We start from the raw sequence: 27,577 nt of genomic DNA, 5'->3' as shown, positions 1-27,577 counted from the left end.
TCCCCAGGATGTATTGGCAATTCTAAAGCAAAATAGAAAATGTCCTCATACTTTCTATTAGTTGTAGAATTTGTAAAATTTCTTTTAACGTAAGAGTGGGTTACAAAAAGTAGAGGTGTATAATTATGTATGGTAATGGAAAAAAAATTGAGATGATATTGAAGTGTGAAATGACATGTCTGGGTTTTGCTTTAAAAGATTTCAAGTATAAAGGGTAAGGGGCATAAACCAAACAAATGTGGCAAAATTTTAATAATGTCTGAGTCTTCTTTGTGGCATCTAAGTCTTCATTTGTGGCATTTAAGTCTTCATTGTCCTTCCTATTCTCTACTTCTATGCACATCTGAAATTTTTCATGTCTTTTTTTTTGAATGGATGTGTGTATGATATAATTTGTTTAGCCTAGGTAACATGCGAGGAGAATTAATTCTTGCAGTCATCTCTTGACAAGAAGCTGATACGCTGTTTCTGTCAGACAACTATCTGTATTTTAGGCTTCTGTCTTTGTTTCTGTCTTAGACTTTGCCTTCATTATATAATAATCTTTAGTGTCTTCAAAAGCCCTCATATAGATGTCCCTGACTTTTACCATCACTGAAGTTACCTACCCTGACTACAAAGTTGGTTTTCCTAAAAACTTAATTATCTCACAAGTTGGGTTATTCTTCTGCATGAATGTATTACAGAAACTAATTGAAGGCTATAACTGGATATCAAGTTTTCCTCTGTATCACACACTCATTTTTTCACCTTGCACCCCAAGAATTTCCTGTTTAGTAACCATGCTCTTCACCTATTTCTCTTTAACATTGCCCGAGTCTGAGGAGGACTTTTTTCTTTATGCATTTCTCAGTCTAGAAGTGGCAATTGATTAAACAAAGTCCTCTTTCCTATTCATACAGTCCTCCCACTTCTACCCTTTCCCTATCCCTCTGCTTTTCACCTGTTTAAAAAAATAATAATAAGTCCCCAAAACAAGGGGACTTGAACATAGGGAAAAAATATTCAACACATACTTGAGTGTTTAGGAACTTAAAGCATTTGGAAAAAAACTCAGAGTTTTGTGACTGATTTACTCGTTGGACCTTTATAATGTGTATTTGTTTTTCCTACTTTGTATTTCTTTCTAACAGAGACTGCCCAGTAAAGAACTACCAGATTCATCATCTCCAGTTCCAGCAAATAACATCCGTGTCATCAAAAATTCCATTCGACTGACCCTAAATCGGTAAAAGCAGTGCCTCCTTACTTAAGTGAATATGCAATCATTTAGTGGCATAGATGCAGCCACTCTTTTTAAGATAGAGGTGGCTGTCATACATAAAATAAGGTGAAAGTTACAGTCATCGGCCTAACAACCTTGAAGTGGTTTTTTGAACTCTCACACTTTGACCTGCAGATGCTGTAGCATTCTCTCATTGATTGCTACATACAGTTCTCTGAGGATGACCTGCTATCAAATTATCATCTACAATATTATGGCTTTGCGTTGGAGGTTTTACTGCCTTAACTTTCGATGCTTGTTTCTCTGTTGTGGGAACCAGTTCTTGGCTCTCTGGACACTGATAAAACAAGTCCTGAACACCGCCCCCCTCTTTTTTTTAAGTCTTATGTTGTAATCATTGTATAGAACTAAAAAAGTTGAAAACAAAAAAACAAAACAAAAAATGTAATTTTCCAAATGTTAACACATTTACTTTATCATTGAAGCCACTTTGTGACACCTGAGATAAATGAATGTGAGGTATCTTCTCTGCTTTCCTCATTTGTGTAGATGTACTTATGTCTGTTCTGTTGATTTAAGTTATTTTTTCTTGGATTGGCACACGGAATATTTAACTTTTTATTGTGCCTTTCTATCCAAATGTTGCATAGTTACCAGGGAGGATTAGTCCAGTGATTACATAAGAGTTGGGCACCATAAATTCTCTATATTTTGCCTCCCATGGAGGCCTTTGAAATGCATCTTTATTAAGAATCAAAATATGACCAGGATACTGAAAGTCAGTATATGAACGGTGAAATTGTTACATATCCTATCTCATGCCATTTCTTGTTAGTTGACTGGTATTTTTTACTGAGGAGCAACTCATTCCGGCATCAACAGTAAGATGCCTTTAAGTATGGCAAACTTGTATTTTTGAAGTGTACGATTAACTTGGCATGATACTTCCTGACCATTACTTATCGCCACAACTTCAAACAGTTCCTTCGTGGACTAGGCATGCAGAAATGAGCAGTGGATTTTATTGAAACCTAAAGGCATTTTTGAATGACATTGTTACCAACCATTAATTGGCTCAGGACCTTTGTAATTTTTATTTAAATATATGAGTTGTCTTTTTTTACACTGCTTTTTTCAGTGCATTTCTTAATATTTTTTAAGTTTCATGAACGCATGCTCCATTTATTAAAATCCATAACCATGTAATTCTTGTAATATGTTGATTCAGTGTTTTGTAAATGAAGTCGTATGTATTTTCAGAGTATTTTTGTATGTACTGTAAGATACCATCTTTTCAAAGAGAAAACTTTAAAACCTTTACTGTCTCTCTTTAGTCTAATTTTTTAAATATGGATTATGCTTGAATTACTCTTTAAACGAAAATGTATAGATTACACAGCCAGGAATGTTGGTATATATTACCTTCTTCAGCTTTCACTCACCATTTAGTAGGTCCAGTAGGAAAAACACAAAATGGTACATTTGAATAGTGCAGGGAAAATCCTTGGTTATGTAGTTTATAGGACTCATGGGATGCCATTTAGCCAGTGGAGTAATAGTCCATTTTCTCTTGCAAGCCCTTTACCATTGAGTTGAAATACTTGAATTCTGATTGTCAGAGAGCAGGATCCTTCTTTTCCCACTCCTGTTCCTGACCCCTACGTCTCTGAAATGGAAATTCTAGTGTTTAACTTTTACAAAGGAAGACTTCTTAAAAGTAAAGAAGAGCAAGGGGAAAACAATGGTTGTTCCATTATTCACTTTTTATATAGCAAAATATGAGAATGAAATCCCATAACCAAGTTGTAGCTTCCTTGGCAAAGCTGTTCTCTTAGTTGACCCTTTTTCTTTATTCAAGTATTTTGAGATTTGTTCTATAAATACTCTATTTGAGCAAAAGAGAATGATTATGCAAGGACTGAATAACTGTCACCTGACTTAAAACATTGATTGATTGAAAACTTCTTTAATAAGGGCTTTAAGAATTCCCCATACGTACATCCATGTTTACCCTATTATATAAACCGATTCCTTGGAGTAACTAGCAGAGTTCATCTTTAATAAGAAAGCAACAGGCCTAACCTTTGTACTGTAGTATAGTCATTCCTCTTGTTTTAATGGTCCATTTGACATGGGGTTAAGACATAGCCAAGAGTTTAATGTTAGACTTCTCAAAGATAGCATTCTTCAACCTGTTTGGTAACTGGGGAGTTGATGAGGTGCTTTTGAGATAGCGGGTTTGGTCAGAAATGAAGTGTTTTCTATCCTGAACAGTAGGTAGAACATTGAGTACAGTTGACCCTTGAACAACACAGATTTGAACTACATGGGTCCAGTTATATGTGGATTTTTTTCAATAAATATAGTACTTGTATTTTCATTTCACAGAACTTTAAACTAATTAATTAATTATAGGGGAAGGTTTGATTGAGATCACAATATGTGGAATCGAAAGAACTAGGGTTTGAGTCCTGATTCGATCCAGACTGTTTCAGCTTCCTGCCCTTGGGTGAGTCATGTATCAATTCCTTTGTTTTTGAAGCAGAGATAGCAGTACAGGTGTTTTCAACTGGGGTGAGTGGGTTGGTGCCCCTAACTCCTGCATTGTTCAAGGGTCAACTGTACATTTTGTTACCATGGTAGGAGACCTCCATTGTAAGGGTTCCAAGTAAGTAAGAGGGAATGGTCTGCAGTTATGTGCTGTGTTCACAGGCACTAGGTAGATGCATTTGATTTCAAGTGTAGAGACTATACCTAGAAATATAACTAGAAATATATTTTACAAAGTCAAATAACCTGTTCTTCAGTATGTAGACACATGTTCATTTTCACAAGGGTACTTTAATCTCATTTTTCAGTGACTGGCTCTAAAGAATAATATATCAATGAAACAATTATCTGCTAGTTTAAACCTTAGGGACTTAACTAATTTGAGAGACAGGATAAATGGCTTAAAGCCTTGTAAAATTGGGGCAAGAGGATCTTATAAGACTATGCTTACAATAAGAGTTTTTGTCTTAAGGCAGCAATTTAGTAACATCATTAAAATGCTTACTGTCCTATATAGTTGCAGTGAAGTGAAGTGAAGTGAAGTGAAGATGGGCAACGTCGAAATGGGCTGAACTTATTTTCCACTGTGTCCCACAGCTTTGAAATAGAAATTCCTAACCTGCGGATCATGGACTGTAGGGAATCCCTTGCAAATGTATATAAGAAGTTTTTGTTCATATACATTTTTCTGAGGGAAAGTTCATAATTTCATCAGCTTCTCAAAGTGGTCACGACCCTTAAAAAAAAGTTAGGAACCACAGCTTTTCAGGATTGAATAATCCCAAACTCTTTGCAGTTTTCTTCTTAAGATTTTTCTGTGGTGTATTTCTGAAAATGTACTGTGGCTCTTAACTAGTAAAGTGGGCTAATGAAGGACTCTGGAACACTGAATTTCTCTCCAAGTTTCTTTATATATCTCAGATGAAACTTCATCAGTATTTAGAAAAAGGTGTATGATTAGGTTTGTGTCTTCACTTAACTTAGATTCATTAACAGGGTCAAACTTAAGTTCAACAAAGTTCAGCCTAAGAATGATCAGAGTAGAATAGCTTAGAATAATGATTAGAAATGGTAAAAAAATAGGATTTATCATTAAAGATCCTAATCCTTTGATTTTGGTAGGCTTAAGTTTCTTATTTCTCCATGTTTGTGGTTCAGATCAGAACAGACTGAACAGACCAATAAACAGAACTTTAGTGTAAAAAAATTTTTTCTAATAAATAAAATTGTGTGTGTATTTAAATAAATAACTATTAAAAATTCCAAAGCTTAGAATTTAGGTCATGATAATAGTGATGAATATAGTGCAAGTGGTGGAAGAAAACTGGTCTCAATAATGGTGACTATTTCCTTAGGATTTTTTAAAAGAATTGTACAAGGTCAGACTCTTCCCAAATTTCCCATTTTTTCTGGAATAATTTTATATTTGAAGTAGTTGAACATAAGATTATCATCAGGCTTGCTATAATTTTTAATGTATTGCTACATTTTTAGCAAGGACCCACGTAATTACCTTAAAAAGTGCTTAGGATATCTTTGAGGTCAATGGTGCTACATCACGTCACAGTATTATGTAAGATGAATGCAGCTCCTGTTCCTTTTTAGCTAGCTGTTTGTGTAGTTCATATTAATTTTTCCTGCCTTTTACCTGGATTGTCTTAATTTCTTAGTTGTACACACGAGCCTCATTATCTGTCTGGAATAAGTAATCAAATAAACTTGCTTTGATAAATAGGTGTTGATGATTGACTGATATTATTCGGGAGTAACTTAACAGTACCAGACGTCTTTAACTTATTTATCAAACTGACAGCCAATTCGGTCCTTCACCACTCAGAGTCTTTGGCAGGTAGTGGTATCCACAACCTGCTTAACATAAAAGCAAAGTTCATACTGTTTGCCTTACACGGAATATCTGATTAAACCTTAGCAAGCAGTAGCATCTGCCTCAAGTGTTGAGGGCAAAATTCTATCACCCTGTGGTCAACATCAGGCAACCAGAATACTCTCCTAATGGCTGGACAGAGGTGCATTTAGCAATCAGATCTTGGGTACTGTCCACAGAAGTACAAGCTACAGAGCTTGTTACATTCTTGTTAATGACTTGTTTTTAGCCTATCCACCTATCTTAAATCAGGTACTGAATTCACAAATAAGAACCTGCTGTCTACATCAAGATTATTAGCAAGCCACTCATGGCACCAGTGGAAACACACTTGACATTTATTAAGCTAATTAGCAAAGCCTCCTGTATTGAGTGAGCTGTGGATAACAGAAGGGCTTCTAATAGTCACTTGTGAAGTACACTGATTGGAGTGCCAGCTGACCATCCCTGGAGTGTGAATTTCTGATTAGGGCAACTCACTGCTCCTAGGATGTAACTTTAACACAATTATCACACTATGCTGAATGTGTTAAATTAACATCATAACAGGTTCTTTGTGGCTCTGAATGCATTAAGCTATTAAGGGCAAGATAGAATTTGATGCTTTTAAAGCGCATGTTCCAAAAACTATCTTTCACACCATATCCAGCCAAACTATTACTAGTCCTTAAAAACACACACTTCTAAACCCTTCCTTGCCAACCTCTGATTACTGACATTTTGAGCCTAATGGCCACATAAAGCCTTCCATGATAATCTGGTCAGAATCAATCATCCTACCTTCCCAACACGTTACTTGTGACTTTTCAACGTTTTAGTTACTCTAACTTGCATAATGTTCCGTTTACATACTTGCTTTCCCCTGAGAGGTTGTAAGTTGAGAGTAGGAAGCTATATCCAAGAATATGTAGTGGGTACCCAGAAAATCCTGAAGAAGAAAATGTGTGAGGGACTTCCCTGGCAGTCCAATGGTTAAGACTCTGCGCTTCCACTGCAGGGGGCATGGGTTCCATCCCTGATCAGGGAACTAAGATCCCACATGCTGTGCAGTGTGGCCAAAAATAAATTTTTTTAAATGCATGAGTTCTGTTTCGTTGGTTGGTTTTGATTTTTTTCTTTTTAGTCTGAAGAGGGTTATCTAGAAGAGAGACCTGATGAAGGAACTAACAGAAGCAAACAAAACTTAGTGAAAATCATTAAGGCACGTTTCTTTTTCACTGTGAAGATCATTAAGATGCATTTTTCAAACTTTTTCAACTGTAACACTTAGTTAAAAACATTTTAGGGCTTCCCTGGTGGTGCAGTGGTTAAGAATCCGCCTGCCAATGCAGGGGACATGGGTTCGAGCCCTGGTCTGGGAAGATCCCACATGCTGCAGAGCAACTGAGCCGGTGCGCCACAACTACTGAGCCTGCACTCTAAAACCTGTGAGCCACAACTACTGAGCCCATGCACCTCAGCTACTGAAGCACATGCACCTAGAGCCCGTGCTCCGCAACACGAGAAGCCAGTGCAATGAGAAGCCCGCGCACCGCAACGAAGAGTAGCCCCCGCTCACCGCAACTAGAGAAAGCCTGCTCGCAGCAACGAAGACCCAACACAGCCAAAAATAAAATAAATTAAAAAAAAAACATTTTATATTGCAAGCCAGCACATACATGAATATGTGTGTGTATATATAATTTATATATGTATATACACACATAGGTAATTAAAACAAGTTTCACAAAATGCTCTCCTACTATGCGAGATGCAGGTTGATATTTTAAGAGCCAGCTGTGATCTCACTAAGGTGATTTCACAGCCTCTCCTGAGTTGTCACCTACAATTTGAAATACACTAGAAGTTCTCTTCCCAAAAGTTCATCTCAAACTTGGATCATCTTTCTTTATTCAGCCTGTTTTAGAATGCAAACTGTTACAGCAAATAGTACTGAAAGGCTAGTAGGGTGAAGCATGGTGGAGAAGTAGATGAGGCTAGCTACTCCTTTCTCCCAAGGAAAAATGTTACCCAAAAGACTTAACATCTTTGCATCAACTGACAATAAAGAAAAAAAAATCATGAAAGCCAAAAAATCAGCAAACGGCAAGAATTGGGACGTTTGGATGGTATTTATTTTAGTATTGGTTAGTTGACCTCAGCTGACCAAGGGGTGTCATCAATCCCTGGAGGGTGCACTGGGGATGGACTGAAGAATGACAGGCTTAACTTATTAACCAAAGTCACTAGAGTGAAATGTATAAATTTCTCATTTAGAAAATTCTATTGTACACACACAGCTCTCATATAATATCCCAACATGGTCGAGGAACTCAAGGGTACCAGAGAATTGGGGTCCAATAGTAAAATTATTACTATCTCCTGTGGAATTCTAGACCATAATTATAAATGTTTAACATTTCCTAAGCAGTTAGCATGTGCCTTTTTAAACATTATAGCACTTAATCTTTACAATGATCCTAATAAGGTAGCACTGTTGTCCTTATTTTACAAATGAGGAAATTGAGACAAAGAGTTTATGTGACCAGCTCCAAACTTCTAAATATTAACTGGCAGACTCGGGAAGTATTATGATTCAAAGTATAGCGCTCAATCATATCTCCCATTTATGAAAGAACTTACATGGAGGTGTGGATCAGATTCCTGCCACCTTGCATTCTTCTGTGGAGTCTGGAACTTTTGAGGGAAGGCTGACCAGCAGCAGCAACAGTCATTTGTGCCAGGCTGCAGGGGGCACTGTGGCCTCCTGCAGGGAGCCCAGGGCTAAGACTCAGGAAAGCCCAGTTCTGCCCAGGCTCTGCCACTTACATCTGTGTACCTTCAACAGACACTCAACCCTCCTGTGCTTTGCTTTCTCCCACCTGAAACACTTGCCCTTCAAACCTCATGGGAAAGCTGTGACATGAAAATATTCCAAAAGATTGGCAGGTTCTACAAACAGGATGGACAAACAGACTGTTACTCTCCCAGAATAACAGCTGTGTAGCATTCCTTAGCCATCAGTCTAAGAGCAGGAAGAAAAGGGATCCAGGAGGAATATCGCCAAGAAAAGAAAAGTAAAAATGAAGTTTTACTTGATATGCTTGATCATAGTGAGAGGATATTAACACTTCTGTCAGAGTTTGAGAACAACCAAATAATTTTTTAAATGACACATCTTAGTTTCAGTGAAACTATATAAAAGGAAATATATGCTTTATATTATATATATTTTTTATATATAAAGCTATATAAAGAGGAAATAAATCCACAGTATATCACATGGCTCAGCTATAAACATTCATATAGTCATAATAATATAAGTAGAGAATATTGAACTAGCCCCAAATTATACCTATACTGAGAAGGGGTGGCAGAGGGTCGGGGGGAGAATAGGGTGTAAGAGAGTGAAATCCTCACCTTCAGTGGTAGTAAGTAGAAAATATCTAAAACCAAAAAGTGTAGAATAGTGTAAGCATGTTATTTAGAAATAATAGAAAAATAAATAGTAACTAGGAATAAATAATAGGAGAAAAGTCTTAAAGACTTGAAAATAAATGGCTCTAGGGAGCAGAAATCAGGACTGAGGAAGAGGAAGGGAGAAGACAACTTTTTGTTGTTTTTTAAGAAGAGTTGTAGAACTTTTTGCCTTTTAAACTAGTATATCCACTATCTCTAACCAGTATGCAGTCAGAGAATGTTGTAGACTTTGGAACAGATAGATCTTGGCTCCAACCCGTACTGCTTGTGAGACCTTGGGTTCCAGGTTCCTAATCTGAAAAGTGAGACTATCAATACCTGTTTGGCCAGTGAAGCATCGAGAAGTGGTTTAGAAGCTCTGCAGCCAGACTGCCTAGGCTCAGACTCCAGCTCCGACTGACTGACAGAAGTTGTGAAAATTCCTTAATTTCTCTGTGCCTTGGTTTTCTCTTCTGAAAATGGTGGTTACGATCACAGAACCTACCCCAGAGTTGCTAAATGGATTGAAAGAGAGATCCAGAAGCTCCTGGCACATAGTGAAGTTCAATGAATAACTGAGGCATTAGAGGGTTACACGAAACAGTGCATCGTGCACTAGGCATGGTGCTTGACCCTGAACGGGCATCCACTTCTAAACACACACCCAAAGAATCAGGGAAGAAGCCGGCGCTGGTCTCCCCAACCAGACTGAAGTACTAGATCTCTACCTTCCATGCAATGATGTGAAGATAAGTGGTCCCTGCCGGGCCACCAAGCCCCTCCCTACATGTACTTCCTGGAAGAGTTGTTTTATTTGGAGAAAGTATGTAAGACTCATTTAATTCTTACAGAGTTTCACTGGCTTGTTCTTTGGTCTGCTTAAATGTTACAACGGGTTAGGCTGAGATGAGAGTGGCTATCAAGGCCGTTTGTGCCAGCCAGGACTCACGGAGCGCCTAGCGGGGCAGCTGCATCACCAACGTGCAGTAGACGCTCTCTGGCTTAAACAAGCATCCTCTGATTTCAGGTGAGCCTACACCTGTGAAACCTGCCCACGCATGGAGAGATGGCCACAGGAATGATCCAAAGCCACACCTGTCCCCAGACGTACCTATACCTCTTGACTCCCGCCTCTCCTGGGAGACAAGACTAACCCAGCTCCAAGTCACTTCCTGCCAGGGCTTCAGGGCAATTCAAAGAACATCTAAGTGCAGGTTCTTTCCAAATAGATTGGTTTCTTGAAACTCACAAGAAGTCAAACATCAGAAAAGAGGGGATTTCTGAAAGCCACCCACTAGGATGGCAACTGGTCCTTGGTAGTTTCAAATATTAAGAAAAGAAAAACAAATCGGCGTTGATTAGGCAGTATCTAATCTCCCTGAGCACAGGAAGTGAAGGCAATTGAGCCTGATTTGCAGGAGGCCCTGAGGGTGTACAAAGCAGCCACTCCTCTAGCAAAGCCCACTCACCGTCTGCAGAGACACCTGCTTTTCCTGCCCCAAGCTGAGCACACCAGAGGGAAAGCACCATTAAATTCCCTGTGAGCTCGGGGCCCACTAACTGCACCAAGGTCACCAGGTGAAGGGGTTGGGGAAGGAGGGAAGAAAGGATGAGATCAGTTTGACAGGCTAAGTTGATGGGGTCAGTGGGAGACAAGAGCCATGAAGCCATTCATTCCACAAATGTTTATGGAGCCCCCAACATTCACCAGGCATTGACTTAGCCACCCAGGACACAGACAAGAATGAAACTTGTCCCTGCTCTGAAGGACCCCCTAAGACTGGTAGGAAGCTGACTGACATCTTGGTTCTGCCACACCATGGGAGCACAGCAGAGGGACCCCTTACTTCTGCTTTGGTCAGGGATGGTGCTAGGGAAGAACGACCTTAGGGTTGAAAGTTGTAGAACAATTAGGAGATTTCCAGGCAGACAAACAGTTGGGGGAGGTGGGAGGGTGAAAAGCAATGCAGAGGAAACCACATGTGCAAAGGATGGAGGGTCTGGAAATTAGATGGTGTAGTAGGGCTGTGTGAAAGGAGTACTGGATGCATTTAGGGAGAAGGTGTAAGAAGAGGCTAGAAATGTCGGCAGAGTCCCAATACCTGTGCATGGGAGAGGGAGAGAAAGAGGCAGGGAGACGGTGAGTTTCCTGCTATGGTCTAGCTAAGAAATGGGGAGAGCAGAAACCACAGCAGCAGAGAGGGGACATATTTCAAGAGGTTTCTGGGGGTAGAATGGATGGGATCCGCGGACAAACTGGATTAGGGAAAGAGTAGAGGGTAGTTCCCACGTCCTTGGGTTGGAAGATACTTTTCTGTCGTTAATTCCGAGAATACAGGGGCAGTGTTGGGGTAAGAGGGTCATGAATTCAGATTTGTTAGCGTCAAATTTGAGCTGCCTCAAGCTCACCCTTATGAAGATGTGCAGTAGAGAGTGGGAAACACAGACATACCTCATTTTATTGCACTTTGCAGATACTGTAATTTTTACAAATTGAAGGTTTGTGGCAACCCTGCATTGAGCAAGTCTATCAGCACCATTTCTCCAACATTTTCTCACTTCCTGTCTCTGTCTCACATTTTAGTAATTCTCACAATATTTCAAACCCTCCACCAGCAAAAAGATTACAACTCGCTGAAGGCTCAGATGATGGTTAGCGTGTTTTAGCAAAAAGTGTTTTAAAAATTAAGGTATGTGCTTTCTAGACATAATACTATTGTACACTTAACAAACTAGAGTATAAACATACCTTTTATATGCACTGGGAAACCAAAAAAAATTTGTGTGACTCACTTTATTGCAGTGGTCTGGAACTGAACCCGCAATACCTCCGAGGTGTGCCTGTACTGGTCTGGAGTCCAGGAGAGAGGTCTTGGCTGGAGGTTCAGGTTTCACAGTTTGGCAGGGTTGGCTTTACAGATACTTGTTAGTGGGGAACTAGCCTTATGAGAGGGGTTCTCCTACTGGAGAAACAGAGGGGACAGCTTATCTGATTGGTCATCTTGGGGAAGGAACTAAGCAAGTGCAGCCAGGCCCTGGGGGCTTACCCACTCTGGATCTATCCTGCTGTGTGCTGAGTGGTTCCCTGGGACTGCAGTGGGTGGTCTGTAGAGAGTGAGCCACTTGAAGCAGACCCAAAGCTATGGTCTCCAATCAGCATTTTCAGTAATAAAGCGAACGTTTTGATCGCCATCTGTCTTCTACAAACTCATGAGGGAGAAGGTGTTGTTTATTGAAACCACTGCCAAACTCCCAACACTACTAGTGTACGTTTTGTTTGCTGTACTTTTCTCTCCTCTGCATTCCAAGCAGGTGGTCAGGCCTGTTAGTGGAAATATCTTTCCTAAGATGTTTTTGCAGGGTGAGAAAGCAATCACTGGTAGCCTGTGCATGGTGTTCCTGGGGCCAGGGCTTTGAGGGCTGCAAGAGGAGACAGAAGAGATTCGACCCTGAACTGGGAAGAGGGAAAATACCAGCAGGTCCCCGAGGAGGACTGGGGTCTGGATGCTGCTCTGTGTCAACTCGCCAGGGAGGTGACAAGTCCTCAATGAGGGCAGCTGAGCAGTGCAGTTGGGAAGGCTGGACCCCAGGCCCAGGAGCTCTCACTTTACCAAGGATTCCTTTGCTCCAAGCAGTAAGGCCACTGGCCCTGAGGAACCATGGGCCCAGACCAGGGAACATCTCAGCAATTATCAGCCAGACCAAAGACCAATGGCTTTGCCTGGAGGGGCCTCCCAGGAGGAGCCGACTTGGCACACCCCTGGGTGGAAGGGGGGGACGTTTACCGAGATTAATTTCCTGCCAGCACAGTAGAATCGGGGCTCATTGCCAGACTGAAGTTGATTTAAACAAAGTCAAGAAGTGTATTTCCTTCACTTCAGAGTTGGAAGACTAGGATTCACAGCTCTGACCGTAGTTATCAGAACACAGGGGTGCTGGGAGTACTGAATGCGGGGCTCAGAGAGAGTGAAGCCAGGGAGTGTGGGCAAAAGCCTGGACAATCTCAGATTTAGGGGTAAGTGAAGAAATAAGGGGCTGAAAAAGCAAAATCAGCAAGGCAAGAGATGCTAAAGAGAAGAGTTAATAGCATTAAATACTGCATGAGTCCACTAAGACTAGGATTGAAGTGTAGCCATGTGATCTGGCTGACCTTAGGATGACCTTAGCAGAGCAGTGCTGTGGAGGTGGACTCGAATGCAAGGAATAAAGGTCACATTCTCAAGAAGAGCAGCAGGGGAAGAAGGGAGAATCAGGGGTCATAGATCGAAGCGGAGGGAAGGTTTATTTTGGACTTAAGAGATTTCTGAAGGTGCCTTAAGTTTGAGGAGAAGAAGCCAATGGAACAATTGCGGATACTTCATAGCACTGGATCCAGAGGAGAGGAACATTTGCACATGTTGAGGAACGAGCCCAAGCAGGGAATAGGAATATGGAAAGGAAGGCAGAAGGTAGAAGTGATGGTAAGCTGCCACTTTTTTTTAAAAAAAAAATTTATTTATTTAGGTTGCACTGGGTCTTAGTTGTGGCAGGTGGGCTCCTTAGTTGCGCCTCGCTGTCTCCTTATTTGTGGCTTGAGGGTTCCTTAGTTGCAGCATGCGAACTCTTAGTTGCAGCATGCATGTGGGATCTAGTTCCTTGACCAGGGATCAAACCTGGGCCCCCTGCATTGGGAGCGCAGTCTTAACCACTGTGCCACCAGGGAAGTCCTAAGCCACTTCTGATATTACATTATAAAAAGACTATGCCTTCCCTCTTGGGCACTCTTGTCTTGCTCTCCCTTGAGTCACTCCCCCCTGAGGGGAAATCAGCTGCCATGTGTAAGGCAGCCCTATGTACAGGCCCATATCAGTGACCCTAGAAGAGGATCCTTCAGCACCAGCCAATAGCTTGATTGCACTCTATGAGAGACCTTGAAGGAGAGGCACCCAACTAAAGCACAGCCAGAATCCACAAACTATAAGATAATAAATGTTCGTTCTTTTCAGCCACTAAGTTTTGAATGCAGCGATAGATAACTATGAAGAAGTAGATATGTTTGCATGCAGGGAAGGCAAACATTTGAGGGAGCATGTGCCTGAAAGCCTTCCACTTTCTGTGCTGAGAGCAAGTTGAAAAAGAGAACAAAGGTTTGGCATGGCTACATAGGAAGATGAGAAATTCAGCTGGCTAAGGGTGCATGAAAGAATGGGCCAGTACTCGTAAGAGCCCAGCTGAGATGGGTGATTTAAAAAAAAGTTGAAGCTACTGCAATAAGCAGTTAAGGACTTGTTGTCCAGCTACCTTGACACCCTGCAATAGAAGAGAAAGAGGTTGTTGAAATGACCCGGATTGGGAGTTTATAAGATGATGAAGTAGAAAGCCAAAGAAGCAAATCAGTTGGAGATGCTAGCAAGAGACGGGCTACAGTGATGGAACCACAGGAGAGGAACAAGAGGTGGTGAGAACGTCACAACTGGATGGACAGAAAATGGTAGGTAGCCTCAGTGAAGCTTGGGAGCTGCTTAATGGGCTTAAGAGTGAGAGGAATCAAAAGGCCCTAGGCCTGTGCTCAGAGAGGAGCAGTTCTGGGTGACCAGATGACTCAGGCTGTGCCCACGGGTGCAGGTTTCTTAAACAAGTGCCTTCTGCCAACTCCTCCAGTCTGATTCAAGCCAACCTGAGCTCCCTTCATCCCATCACCATGAACGCCATGCTTCAGCCACAAAGGACTCCTGTGGTTCTGTTCTCATGTCGGCCTGGGTTGCCCTCCCTTCCAACCCCGTCTTTCCCCAACAGATTCCTTTTCAACCCTCAAGCTCCAGCTCATGTTCTGCATCCTAAGTGAGCTCCTCACAAATGTCTACTATCTGAATTAATGCCTCCCCACCCCCAGCCCAGTTTTGCACCTATTACAGCCTTGAGTTTGCCATACATTATCATTAGGTTGATGGGGTTTTCTGTTTTCTCCATCGGAAGGTACATCCTTGGCGGGTAGACAGTGCGAGCCAGGACCTTTAGGTAGCTGGTGTTCCCAGAAGAGTGTCTGATTTGCAATCAGTGCTCAGTACTGAACTGCATAAAGTAGTAAAATAGTAAGGCTGAAGGCACTGAGCATACAGTAAGTACAGTAAGGGCAGCGGGAGAGAGCGCTTCCGTTCACTGTGCATCTCACGACAGCTGTGCCAGGGAGCTCTTCCAAGTTTGGAAGACTAAGGCTCAAAGGTTCAGACTTGGCCATCACTTGTCTCTTTACTCCTCCCTAGGGTCTCATCCAGTCTCCAGACTAAAATCCATCAATATGCTGATAACTCCCAGAATTCCTCTCCAGCCCAGAGTGTTCCCGGGATGGACTCTAGACACAACTCCCACTGCCTCTGCCACATCTCTAACAGGCCTCTCAAACGCACATGGTCACAGACTCCTGATTCCGCCGCAAAATGTATTGCTCCCACAGCTGTCTTCATCCTAGTAAACGGTGACTCCGCTCTACAAGGTAGGTCTAAAAAATATCGACTCCTCTCTTTCACACAACCTCCGTCAGTGGTCCGACTGGCACTTCCTGTCAGCTCCACCACCCGCGGGTGTCTACATTCAACCACCCACTCCCCTGCTTCCAGCACCTGCCACCTGGATTATTGCAAGCCACTCCTTACCACCTGCCGGCTTCCCGCCTGCCACCTTCAGCCAATTCTTGGCACAGCAGCAGAGAGGTTCTTTTCAAATGTAAACCCCATCTTTCCGCTCTCCCGTTTAAAACCTTCCGCTAGCGCCCCATCTCAGATCCTCAGATGGCCTACCAGGCCCTGCCTGATCCGGTCTCCTGTCAATCACTGCTCTGATTTTTTAAAATAGCTTTTCCAGATATAATTCACATGACATACAGCTTGCCTACTTACAGTGCACAACGGTGTGGCTTTTAGCACATTCCCAGAGCTGTGCAGCCACCATCTCAATGAACGTTACAACGCTTTCATCATTTCAAAAAGAAACTGAATCCCCTAGCCATCACTCCCCCATCTTCCCTTCTCTCCCAGTCCCAGGCACCCGGCTTTCTGTCTCCACAGATTTCCCATTTGTGGATATTGCCTTGAAATCTCTCTGAGTTTCTCTCTGCCTCCTGAAAGCCCCTTCTGCCCACCTTCTCCCTCCTCCTCTCCTACCCCACCCAACACCTTGGCCTCCTGATTCTCCCTGAACACTCCCTTCTCAGGGCCTTTGCACTTCGGTTCTCTCCACCTGAACCCCATGGTCCCCAGATCACGGCCACACCTCATGTCTCCACTCAAATGCCACCTTCTCAGGGAAGGAAGCCTTCCCTGACCGCCATACAAAACAGCACTCCCATCATTCGCTTACCCCGCACCTTACTTACTTTCTCTGCGTCACTAATCATGATATATAATATATGTAATTTATACAATATATATATAAAATTATGTATGATATCAAGCATGAATTTTTTTTTCCTTTTTTAATTGCCTGTGTCTCCCTGCCACCCATGGAATATAAGCTTCAGAGGGAAGGGGTTACCACTTTTGTACCCTTAGTGCCTTGAACAGCACCTGAAATATACTCTATAAATATCGCCAAATGAACAGCAGAAACAGGACTTGAACATCAGTCTACTGGACTCCAAAACCTATAGCTTCAGTCACTGTACTCTGCAGATCTTAGAAAATGGGAAGGATTTGGACAGTGGCAAGAGGTAGGAAGGTCTAACGCCCATGCTCAGGGTGGTGGATGCTGAGGTACGTTGCCCAGGTCTCCCCTCAGGATGGGGTGTTCTTTACCCCAGCTGCGGGGAGCGTTGGCAGCCAGCAGCTCACAGCTGCATCCTCAGGGCTGGCCCTGGCCTAAAGAGAGCCGCCTCCCTCAAGGCCACTCTGCCCCTTTCCAAAGCAGCCTGTATCCAATGGTCAATGTGGGGTATAAAGCCTGCCCCGAGCTCCAACTGTAAAGGGCCATCCTAGCTCCGGAGCTCCTTGTGACATTTGGTGAAGACTTTGTTGGGACAGCATCAAAGTTCAACTTTTCCCTCCAACAATCCTGCTGCCTTTCCTCCTCCCACAGGCATTGATCTTGAGTTCACTCCCCAATAAACTTTGTGCAGGCAAATCTCTGTTGCAGAGCCTACTTTCTGGGGAGCTCAACCTGTGATGCTCAGAATAAATCCTCCAATGACTTTCCAGAAAGGTCAAAAGATCTTTGGGAAACTGGACACAGAACAAATAAGCTGGGCCTCTGAAAGCTATGCCAACAACCAGATGAGCCAGGCTCATCACATCCCTTTTAACAGAATAACATGGAAAGGAAGAGAATGTGGCGTGCGTGGCCCACGACCACTGCCACAGCTCGGGAGTATGCCTCACGTGAAAGCAACTTCATTTCTTAGCCAAGCAGACCTCAGCTTGGGTCCCTGTCTGTGCCATGACCTCACCCTGCTGAGCCAAATCTGCAGCAACTCATGAGTCATCGGGCTCGATCATAATTTCCTATTAGCTACGTACCCTGCCCCAAAGGACAGTGGTTATCTTCACCTCCCCCTTCTGGAGCCTGGCTGCTGAGTGGGAGAGAAGAGGGGAGGGGAAAAGGAGTCATCAAGAAATGACAACCCCAAGGGGGCAGCAGTATCCCTGCCTGAAGTCTAGAGAGGAACAGGCAAAATTATTAAAATCATACTTGCCTGTCAGCCTTTCAGTTGAATAAGAAATTAGAAGGTGGTCTCCTCTCTAGTGTGGGAGCAGCTTGAGGGCAGGCATCAGTTATCATAAGTAATAGTACAGCCATTCATAAGACCATGAGTCATCCTAAGGCCGCTTCTCATATAGAGACTGGGCCAAGCTCTGTTCTGGGCACTTGACATGTATTCAACTAGTTTCACCCTCTTAACAACGCTTTCAGGTAGGTGCCAATCTTATCACCCTCATTTTGCACGTGAGACTAAGGCACAGAAAGCTTAAGAAAGGGTAGGAAACTTACTAAGGCCACACAGGTTACAAGAGAGTTTGGCCACTGGACCTACCACACTACCGGTGTGTATAATTCAGGGCCGAAGGCAGTGCTTGGGTTTGGTGGGGTACACTGCCCTGGAGGCCCTTCTCACAGCTAACCGCACACCCCTCAGGGGCAAGTAGGGGTGAGCGGCCCCCTGGGTTAAAGAAAACATGGGTTAAGGAGAAGTGCAGGGGCTTCCCTCCAAGCGCCCCTTCTTCCTGCCTAGGGTATGGGCTGTGAACATCTCCCCATGCCTAGATTCACGGCGCCTGCTTTCTCTTTGATGCATTCATTCTTTCCAGATTTTTTTACTTTCTTTCCGTTTGCTCACAAGGGAAGGCCTGCTGGGGCGGAAACATCATGCTTGAGTGAAAGGAGAACAATGGGTGCTGGCGGCCGAGGAAGCCTCGAGTGTGGTGGCTGTACTGCGGTTCCAGAACTTCCTCCAGGCAAGATCTGATCTGACAAGACACACAGCAGGGCTGATGCAGACATTCATCACTTCCTCCCTCAACAAAAGGTGCTAATAAAATAAACTTCTCCTCTCACTGGCCACTTGGCCGCTGTGTTGATTACAGCAAGATCTTTATGGACTCTGGTTCTTTACTCATCCTTTCCGAGTATTATTTTCCTTGTACCTATAAGCCCCAGCCCCTCCCAACACACACACACAAGAACTTGGCTGCGTTTTTCCTTGGGCGTCTCTGGGTAGTGTTGTTTATTCCCAAGTTACCCTCCTGGACCAAAAAGAGTGATGATCCCCTTAGGTTCCAGATTTTAAGAATGTCTAGGTTTAGCTAGACCAGTGTTTCCCAAGCTGTTTTCATTATTACCCCCTAAAGAGCCTTGTCAGGTATGCTTTTCCTAATCGCCCTTCTTCCCATGACATTACTGTCTACCAGCATATCTCAGGGCCACGAACCATTGTAATATCTAAGATTTTTTTCACATACCTCTGCCCTCTCCCCCCGCCCCACTTCACCTAAGAAACTCCTTGGGGTCAATATCGCCTGCTAAGAATATATGAGCTGGAATCAGCAACGGAGTTTCCAGCCTGGCACTTTCTTCCTTTCAGTGGTGATGGCTGACATCCTGCCCCAGTGCTGCATTTCTTGCTCCTGGTTGTAAATAAACTCCCATCTACCTCTCCAGTCAAACCTTAAGCCTGAAGTAATTTCACTCGTAGGTAATTACCCAAGAGAAATGAATGACTGTGTCCACCAGAAGACCAGTACAAAAATGTTCATAGCAGCTTTAATTGTAACAGCCCAAAACTGGAAACAACCTAAGTGACCTCCAATAAGAGAATAGACAAAGTAGGATATATTCATACAATGGAATATTACCAGCAACAAAAAGGAACAAACGACTGCTACACATAACAACATGGATAAATAGCAAAAACAATGTAACTGAAAGAAAACAGACACGAAAGAGCATATATGGTATGATTCCATATCTATGAAGTTCAAGAACAGGCAAAATTAGTCCATGGTGATATTCGGAATAGTATTGATAGTTACCTCTGGGACAACTTAGAGGGAAATTTCCTCCTCTATCTTGATCTGACTGATTGTTACATAGGTGTACTCAGGTTAAAATGTGTGTACTTATATAAAAATAAAAAGTCTGGCTATACACTTAAGATTTGTGCACTTATCTCTATAAATTACACCTTAAAATTTTAAACAGGTCCTTGAAAGCGCCTAAAAAACAAATCAGCCAGAGGTGCCTGGTTAAGATGCAGATTTCAGGGTCCCATTCAGAGACCTACTCTATGGGGCAGGGCTGAGAAACTGACCCTTATCCAACGCCCCCGGTTATTCTGATGAAGGTTGTCCTGGCATTACCCTCTAAGACACACTGGTCAACAGCACCAAGGCATGTGGGATCTTAGTTCCCCGACCAGGGATCAAACCAGTGCCCCCTGCATTGGAAGGGCAGTGTCTTAACCCCTGGACCGCCAGGGAAGTGCCCAGGTCAAGAGTTTTAGCAGAAGGTATTTACTGGCTTCAGTGGCATCTTGGTACATGTTCCCATTCCATAAACCTGAAGAACTTGGAGTGAATGGAACAAATGTAGCAAAATGTTCCCTGAAAAGCTGTGAGAAATGCAACAAAAATAGACCCCTATGTCCTATAAGCTTAAACTGAATCAATGTGAAGGCAAACTGCCCCCTAGGAATGAACGCTATGATGTTGGAAGCAAGGAAAAAAGGCAGAGAAAGGGACCCTTTAGACTAAACAGTTTTGAATTGCTGCACTTGAGTACTCTGGTTGCATCCCACCCTAGAACACTGTGTGTGGGAGGCAGAGAATCTTATCTGGACCTGAGTACTAGCTCCTCCCGTTGAGCTGTGTGACTTTGGGTTCCTTAACAGCTCTGATCTTCAGTTCCTTCTCTCTAAAATGGGAATAACAGAATTTACTTCATGGGGTTGTTGTAAGGATTAAAAGAGAGAAAGAATATAAGGACATTTTACCATATGTAGGGAAGGAAAAAAGTTTTTTTCCCTCTACCCTGTTAGGTTCTGTACCTGGGCCCTGTAAGTTAGACTGACAAAAGACACATTAACAAGAGAGAAACAAACAGAAGTTTATTAACATGTGCATTGCACATACCTATGGGAGTACCCAGTGATGTGTAACTCAGAGGGGTGGTTACAACTCGGGCTAGGTGGCATCTTAACAAAAGAACAACACACTTTGAGAAGTGATAAGAAAAGGAAAAGGACTTTGAATTTCTAGGGCAGCAAGTTGTGGGAAGACAAATACATGGGGGAACGAATGAAAGACAAAGTCTTGTTAGTAAAGTTTGTTATATAGATTCCTCCGGTGCCACCTCTGAGCTGATAAGGGTCTAGAGGTATTTCCAGTGATGAACTTCTGTCCTTTCTGGTAGAGAGGGGAAAGGGACACCTTTATAAACTTCTGTCCTGCTTTTAGGCAAATGGGGAGAGGACAGAGAGCTTTTCTTACATCTGCTTCTTCTCAATTGCTGGCAGTTCAGAATCATTTTTATACCAGAGTGGCATATTTGGGGGAGGCATAGTCTGCTACCAGTCATATGCTTGGCATGCAGAAGGAGCTTCTTAAGTGTGGCTTTCCTGAAATGTAAGTTGTTTGCACTAGCTTCAGCTCCTCATTCACACATCAAATATTTACTGGGCACCTATTTTGTTCCAAATACTGAGGGGCCAGGGCTGGAAGGATGGATGAGATGTAGACACGCACAGCAGATGAGGTGGGCAGAACGACCTGGGAGGACAGGAACTGGGGATACGCTGCACAGTGCAGGCAGCAGCCCCACCCCAGTCTCGGGGACCAGGGACGGTGTCTCAAGTTCCCCCAAGCTGAGTTTAGCAAGATAAAGGGAAGTTGCCAGAAAGGCTGGCATAAGGACAAACAAAGGCCTGGGGTAAACAGGCCATCTAGCTGTGTAAACTTTCTGGGTTCTCTTTCATGGGGTGCACTGATATGAAAGCCAGCATCTAGGGAGAGATTGCTGTGTGCCAGGCGCTGGGTTGGATGCTGTGCGGAACGTGAGGCTAAGTCAGTCCATGCTCTCAGGAAACTTTCATCTGAATCAAGCCCTCCCTAAACCCCTACGGTAAAAGACAGCAGGGGATCGAATTACACACATAATTTGTATCTGACCTACGCTGTGAACCAACTGCTAGTCCCCAGAGGGGAGGGCTGCAGTCTTGGGTGCTCTTACTATTTGGCCCCTGGACCTGGTAAAAGTCTCTGACCATGGAGGGAGTCGGCAAGCATGCTGACTGGCCCAGTCCTACTACCTCTATCACCCTCAAGTTACAGCATTTATGAGGTTCTGCTTCTTGGAAGTCAATTGCCAGGAAACACTCATGAGTGGCAGAAACCACACTCCACCTCATACCTCTGGTATGTCGGCAGTATCTTTTCCCAGGTATCTCAGGCAGAATCCAAAGGCCACCATGTCACTTTGTCATAAATTCTACCTTTTCAAGAAAACTTATGCTCTCTGTGAAATTGAGCAACCTCTCCAGGGCTGTGAGAAGTGGTTCATGCTCAGCGGCATAGTAGTAACTGTTTAACATCGGCTCTGCAGGGAAAAAAAGCCCTGACTTGTTCACCAATTCCTCTGGTGTAAATACTCCCACCATGACCAATTTCAGGCTACCAAAGCTACGCCACTGAGTGTGGAGTCGGGAAGAGATGTGTACGATCAGCTCTGGCCAGTGGAAAGGAGTCTGCTCCAGCACACCCCTGAGTCATGCTCTTGGCAGTCCCTGAAAGATGACTCACCAGAATGATTTGTAAATGTAACCTCAGTGATGAATAACGGCATATTCTTAAAAGCCAAAAGCATTGTCTGAAACACCTTCGGGCACTAGAGTGACCTGCTCTCCGAGCTGGGCTCATGGTTCTATTCTTCTCTAGATCAGGCTACCTTCCATATCAAGTCCCATCATTTTTCTGCACAGTCTCCTCCTACCCATCCATCCTTCCATTTTCAGCTTAAGTCACTTCCTCCAGGAAACCTTCCCAACACTCCAGCCTCCACTTAGCTCCTCCTACCATGAGCTCTCAAGGCCCCACCCACGTCTCCTTGCTGGGCTCATCACAGTTTAATGTTAAATGTTGTTGGTGTGATTATTTGATTTGTATCTTTCCCCGTCTAGATTAAATTCCCAAAAGGCAGAGCCTGGTCACCATTGATCCCTCCCCCAGCACATGATGGGAGCTCAGAATACACTTGTGGGACAATGAAGTAGAGGATGTGACGAAGAGTCTAAACCAAGAGCACCGACACGGGGCAGAGGCAGAACTTCCTTTCAGGATCGCCCCACAGCGCTCTCTCCACCTTCCGTCAGTCGCAAGGTTTTCAGCTTCAGTGTCAATTTAGCCCCAGGGTCATCCTCATCCAGTAGAGGAAAAAACTGTCCAGCTCTGATGAGAAGGCCCTCTAGCCATGGGCTACCACTAGGCTTACATGGCTTGTGTACACATGAGACAAAGATCTCCTGTCTGGCCAGATGCAGCCCCAAGGACCCTTGATTTGCTACACGATGCTCTTTGGTGAAGAAAAACGCTCCTCTTCCTCAGAGCACACAGCTTGGTGGGCAGCACTGGGACTGAGTTTCAGCCCTTAGTCCACCACCTTTGTGCATCGTATGAACTGCAGAAGTAGGCACAGCAGCCCTGTTGGCTTGGCCTCCCCAGGAGCCAGCCTCACCAAGATCTAGGGACAGAGAGTTGAGGGCAGAGCAAACAGCAGTGCAAAGTCCCCGAGGCAGGGCTGAGCTCAGACATTGAGAAATAGGAGGAAGTCAGAGAGGGCAGCAGGGGCCAGAGGGGAAGGAATTTGACTCGTGAAGAGCTTATATTTCAAGCGTTGTTGAATTGAATGGAAGACATAAAATTGGATAAAACAAGAATTTTCACTCTTATTCTCATGACCTATGGACTACAATGGGAATAGACCCTGAGGGAATGTACCAAAGTGGCCCCCTTATTATACACAATAGTTTGGGGACCAGGTCCCCTCCCAGGTCATGCAAGACCTGAGCCAAATTATATTGTGAACCCTCCTTCCTCCACCTTCCCCTCCAGGTAAAAGCAGGTTGCAATAAGCACGGAAGATGGCCTTAAAGGGGTGGACATTTATTGTTACATGTACCTATCCCCTTTCCCCTCTTTTGGAATTGTTTCTTTTCCTAAACCAAACATGTGATTTGAATGAGGGCTGCCATATTCTTACAGACCTGGCTCTTGGCCTGAGGTGGAAATTTGGCCTTAACTAAACCAGCTGAATTCTTCCCTAGGATTTTAAAAATATGGACCAGAGAGACCTGAGTAACTCCTTTCTGTTGCACTTATTTTCTTTTTTTGGAGGTGAGTACTTATTACAAAACTAGGCTTGGGTATAAACGATACAATGGTAATAACAGGAAAGGACACAGTCCTGCCTCCATGGAGGTTATAGTCTAGTGGGAGGGACTAGACTAGTCCCTCCCACTAGATTGTGAAATTACAAAGGGGACAGTTACTACATAGAAGAGCCTGGTGGTACTCTGAGACCTGTGATGGGTGAAGTTGGCCATGGCTGGCTTCTCAGAGGAAGTGATGACTGAGCTGGGATCTAGGCATTGGGAATGGCACGTGAGAAGACTAAGTGGCAGGAGAGAGCATGGTGAGTATAGGCAGAGAGGACGGCATGACTTGAGAAGAGGGAGAAGGATGGAGTGCTGTCTGATGCCAGATGAGGATAGAGGTGTAGGAAGAGACCATTATGTGTTAGGAATTGTGTTTTGTTCTAGTTATAGAGACCTGTAATAGGAGTGGCTTCAATAAGATAGACATTTACCATTTCTCACCTAAAAGTTGTCTGTAGATAGAAAGTAAGCATCTTTATCCCAAGCTCCTTCTACCATTTTCTCTGCCTTTTTTTTTTTTTTTTTTTTTTTGCGTTACGCGGGCCTCTCACTGTTGTGGCCTCTCCCGTTATGGAGCACAGGCTCCGGACGTGCAGGCTCAGCGGCCATGGCTCACGGGCCCAGCCGCTCTGCGGCATATGGGATCTTCCCGGACCAGGGCACAAACCCGTGTCCCCTGCATCGGCAGGCGGACTCTCAACCACTGCACCACCAGGGAAGCCCTCGCTGCCATTTTTAGTGCTCATTTCCATCTTCAAGTTCTCCTCATACTCTCAAGATGACTGCTCGAGCACTAGCTATCACATCCACATTCCAGGCAGAAGGAGGAGGAAGGCATAAGGGCAAAAATGGCAAAACTTCCAGCTGAGTCAGCCTTTTATAAAGGACTTCCCCTAGAAGCTCAACTTAATTACTTCTGCATACATCTTGTTGTCCACCCGTGACTGCAAAGGGAAGGGGGAAAATGTGATCTTTTCAGCCAGGTACGTTGCCTCCAACAACATGGGGATTTTGTTACCAGGAAAGAAGGGGAAAATTTCAGATGCCTTTGAGATACCCAAGAGTAGACACCAGGTAGGCAATTGGCTACATAGGCCTAGAGCGTGGAGAAAGGTCTGTGTTGGAGAATAAATATGGGAACCCTCTAAGTAGAGATGGTGATTAAAACTGTGAGGATCTCTGAGGGAGGAAGTAAGAGGACCTAGGATAGAGCCTCGAGGAACTCCAACATTTGATGGCCAGGTAGGAGGCTAAGCCAGTCAAGAAGACAGAGAATGAGAGAGATAGAAGATGGGAAATGTGAGGCTGCGGCACCACCCTGTTGGGGACAACCCCTATCTGCAGGGAGAGAGAAGAAAGCATCCTTGTAGAGAGTTAGCCAGAGAGAAGGACTGTGGGAGGAGGAGGCAGGATGAGGGAGGGATGTTTTCCCTGGTTCCCTCACATCTGATGCCCTACCCTTTCTGTGATTGAGCTGTTGAGCCATCTTTTTTTTTTTTTTTTTTTTTTGGGCTGTGTTGGGTCTTCATTGCCACACGCGGGCTTTCCCTAGTTGCGGCGAGCGGGGGCTACTCTTCGTTGTGGTGCATGGGCTTCTCATTGTGGTGGCTTCTCTTGTTGCGGAGCACGGGCTCTCAGCGCGCGGGCTTCAGTAGTTGCGGCTCGCAGGCTCTAGAGTGCAGGCTCAGTAGTTGTGGTGCACGGGCTTAGTTGCTCCACAGCACGTGGGATCCTCCTGGACCAGGGACCAAACCCATGTCTCCTGCATTGGCAGGCGAACTCTTTTTTTTTTTTTTAAACATCTTTCTTGGAGTATAATTGCTTTACAATGGTGTGTTAGTTTCTGCTTTATAACAAAGTGACTCAGCTATACATATACATATATCCCCATATCTCCTCCCTCTTACGTCTGCCTCCCACCCTCCCTATCCCACCCCTCTAGGGGGTCACAAAGCACTGAGCTGATCTCCCTGTGAAGCAGAATTTCTTAACCAAGCTCTCTATCCATGTACCTGAGATAAACAGCAAAATCAGATCTGGCCAAGTGGCAGAAGGAATTTTAAGTAGTAGGGAAAGGGCCAATAAAACTATTGTTCATTTTTTGATGAGGGGTGGGGAATGGTTTGAGTAGAAAGGACTAACTGATAAACCATATCCTATTTCCACGTGACTTTGAGTTCCCTAGGTACTGGTATAAACAAGGATATGAAACACACACATCCTCCCTACTCAGGCGGCTAACTAAACCAAGTAACTGTGCCCCATCACGGGCCATAAGCTTCTCCAAAGCTCCTTTTCTAATCCAACCTATTATACACATGCAAACCATCAACTTTCCCAGTTTGGGAAATAAACATGGAAAATAGTGCTCAGTCCTCAACGTTTTCACCACAGGAGGTCTTGGAGATGGGTATTTTGACTCAAGCCAGTCTCAGCAGCTAAAATATCACCTATCCTTGTCTACTCTCTTGAGAAGGAATGAAGCAACTGGGATGAAACAGGAGAAGTGAGCATTTTATACAGGAAAGGTGATATACAGTAAATTTCATACTGAAATGGTTTTATTCTAGGAAAAATTAGTCAGGAACAAATGCTAGATTTCTTATAGGCTCAAGGTTTAATCGAACTAGTGGGTAATTGTCCACAAGAGATTGTCTGGCCTTGAGAAGTCGTATCACCATGCTCCAAGCTTGGGTGTACTGTTCACATACTTCACCACTTTGAAGTCTTTGCTCACAAAGTTTATGGCATTAAACTGTTTTTGGTTTCCACCTTAAGGGATATGAAGCTGTTGTACGTTCTAGATCAGTCACGGAATTAAACAAAACTCAGCTACCTCTGAATAAGCCTACTCCTTGAGTCACCCTGAGTAATTTTCACTTATGTCATTAGTAACTGGAGTGAGGGAAAAAACTTCTAATGTGTAACTTTTAAGAGCCTAAGTCATTCCCTACTAGAAAATTAAGAGTTTAGTGATTCATAGCAACTCTTCTAGGCCAAAAAGATGCTTCCGATTATATGACTAGGTAGTCCCTTATGTACTACCTGCTTGAGCCCCTGGGGAGCTGGGCCTCCACCCCAAATCGTCTCCCTCTATCCACCCTACTTGTTAGGGTGTTCAAAACTTTTTGGTCCCTCCTCCATTTAAATGAAAATTCCCCTCAGGAGAGCATTGTCTTTACCTTAATCTGTGTTGGTTTTTGGTTTTTGTTTTTTTTTTTTTTGGCTGCGAGGCTTGTGGGATCTTAGTTCCCAGTGAAGGATGGAACCCACACCCTTGGCAGTGAAAGCGTGGAGTCCTAAACACAGGACTGCCAGGGAATTCCCTACCGTAATCTGATTTACAGAGGGGAGCAGACAGAGGAGAGCAGGCTTTCTTTGGTTAAGATTTCCACTCAGACTTCCTACTAAATATAAAATCACTGCCTCAATCTACTTTTTTCTCCTTGGGTCCCCAAATCATTGCTGGGAGGAAGTTTGGAGACTATCTCAAAGGTAGGATGGCAGGCAATATTTTGCCAGTTAAGTGCACAGATCCTGGGTTGTGTTTGGTTCTGCTACATACTGGCTGGGTGACCCTGGGAAAACT

At 43.8% G+C, this 27,577-nt stretch overlaps 1 protein-coding gene and 2 long non-coding RNA genes across 4 annotated transcripts in view; 1 reads left to right on the top strand and 2 right to left on the bottom strand.

Moving 5' to 3' along the window:
• The window catches only part of PAPOLG (poly(A) polymerase gamma), a 32,871-nt gene extending 30,328 nt beyond the window's left edge, over positions 1-2,543 (top strand). The window contains exons 22-23 of the mRNA XM_033407251.2: positions 1,134-1,228; positions 1,400-2,543. Coding sequence (XP_033263142.1) covers positions 1,134-1,228; positions 1,400-1,619 — 315 coding nt within the window. The 3' untranslated portion in view covers positions 1,620-2,543. The remainder of the gene's footprint in view (positions 1-1,133; positions 1,229-1,399) is intronic.
• LOC125960771 (uncharacterized) overlaps positions 1-27,577 on the bottom strand; it is an 81,309-nt gene that overhangs the window by 6,611 nt on the left and 47,121 nt on the right. The window lies entirely within an intron of this gene.
• Positions 20,647-25,890, bottom strand: LOC125960775 (uncharacterized). The gene is made up of 2 exons (XR_007470787.1): positions 24,088-25,890; positions 20,647-24,052 (listed from the first exon to the last, which is right to left on the bottom strand). It is a non-coding gene; the product is annotated as an uncharacterized LOC125960775 (long non-coding RNA).

This window comes from Orcinus orca, chromosome 13 (genome assembly GCF_937001465.1).
Source record: "Orcinus orca chromosome 13, mOrcOrc1.1, whole genome shotgun sequence".
Taxonomy (NCBI): domain Eukaryota; kingdom Metazoa; phylum Chordata; class Mammalia; order Artiodactyla; family Delphinidae; genus Orcinus; species Orcinus orca.
The sequence above is the reverse complement of the archived record's forward strand: the minus strand, read 5'-3'. Positions and strand labels throughout refer to the sequence as shown.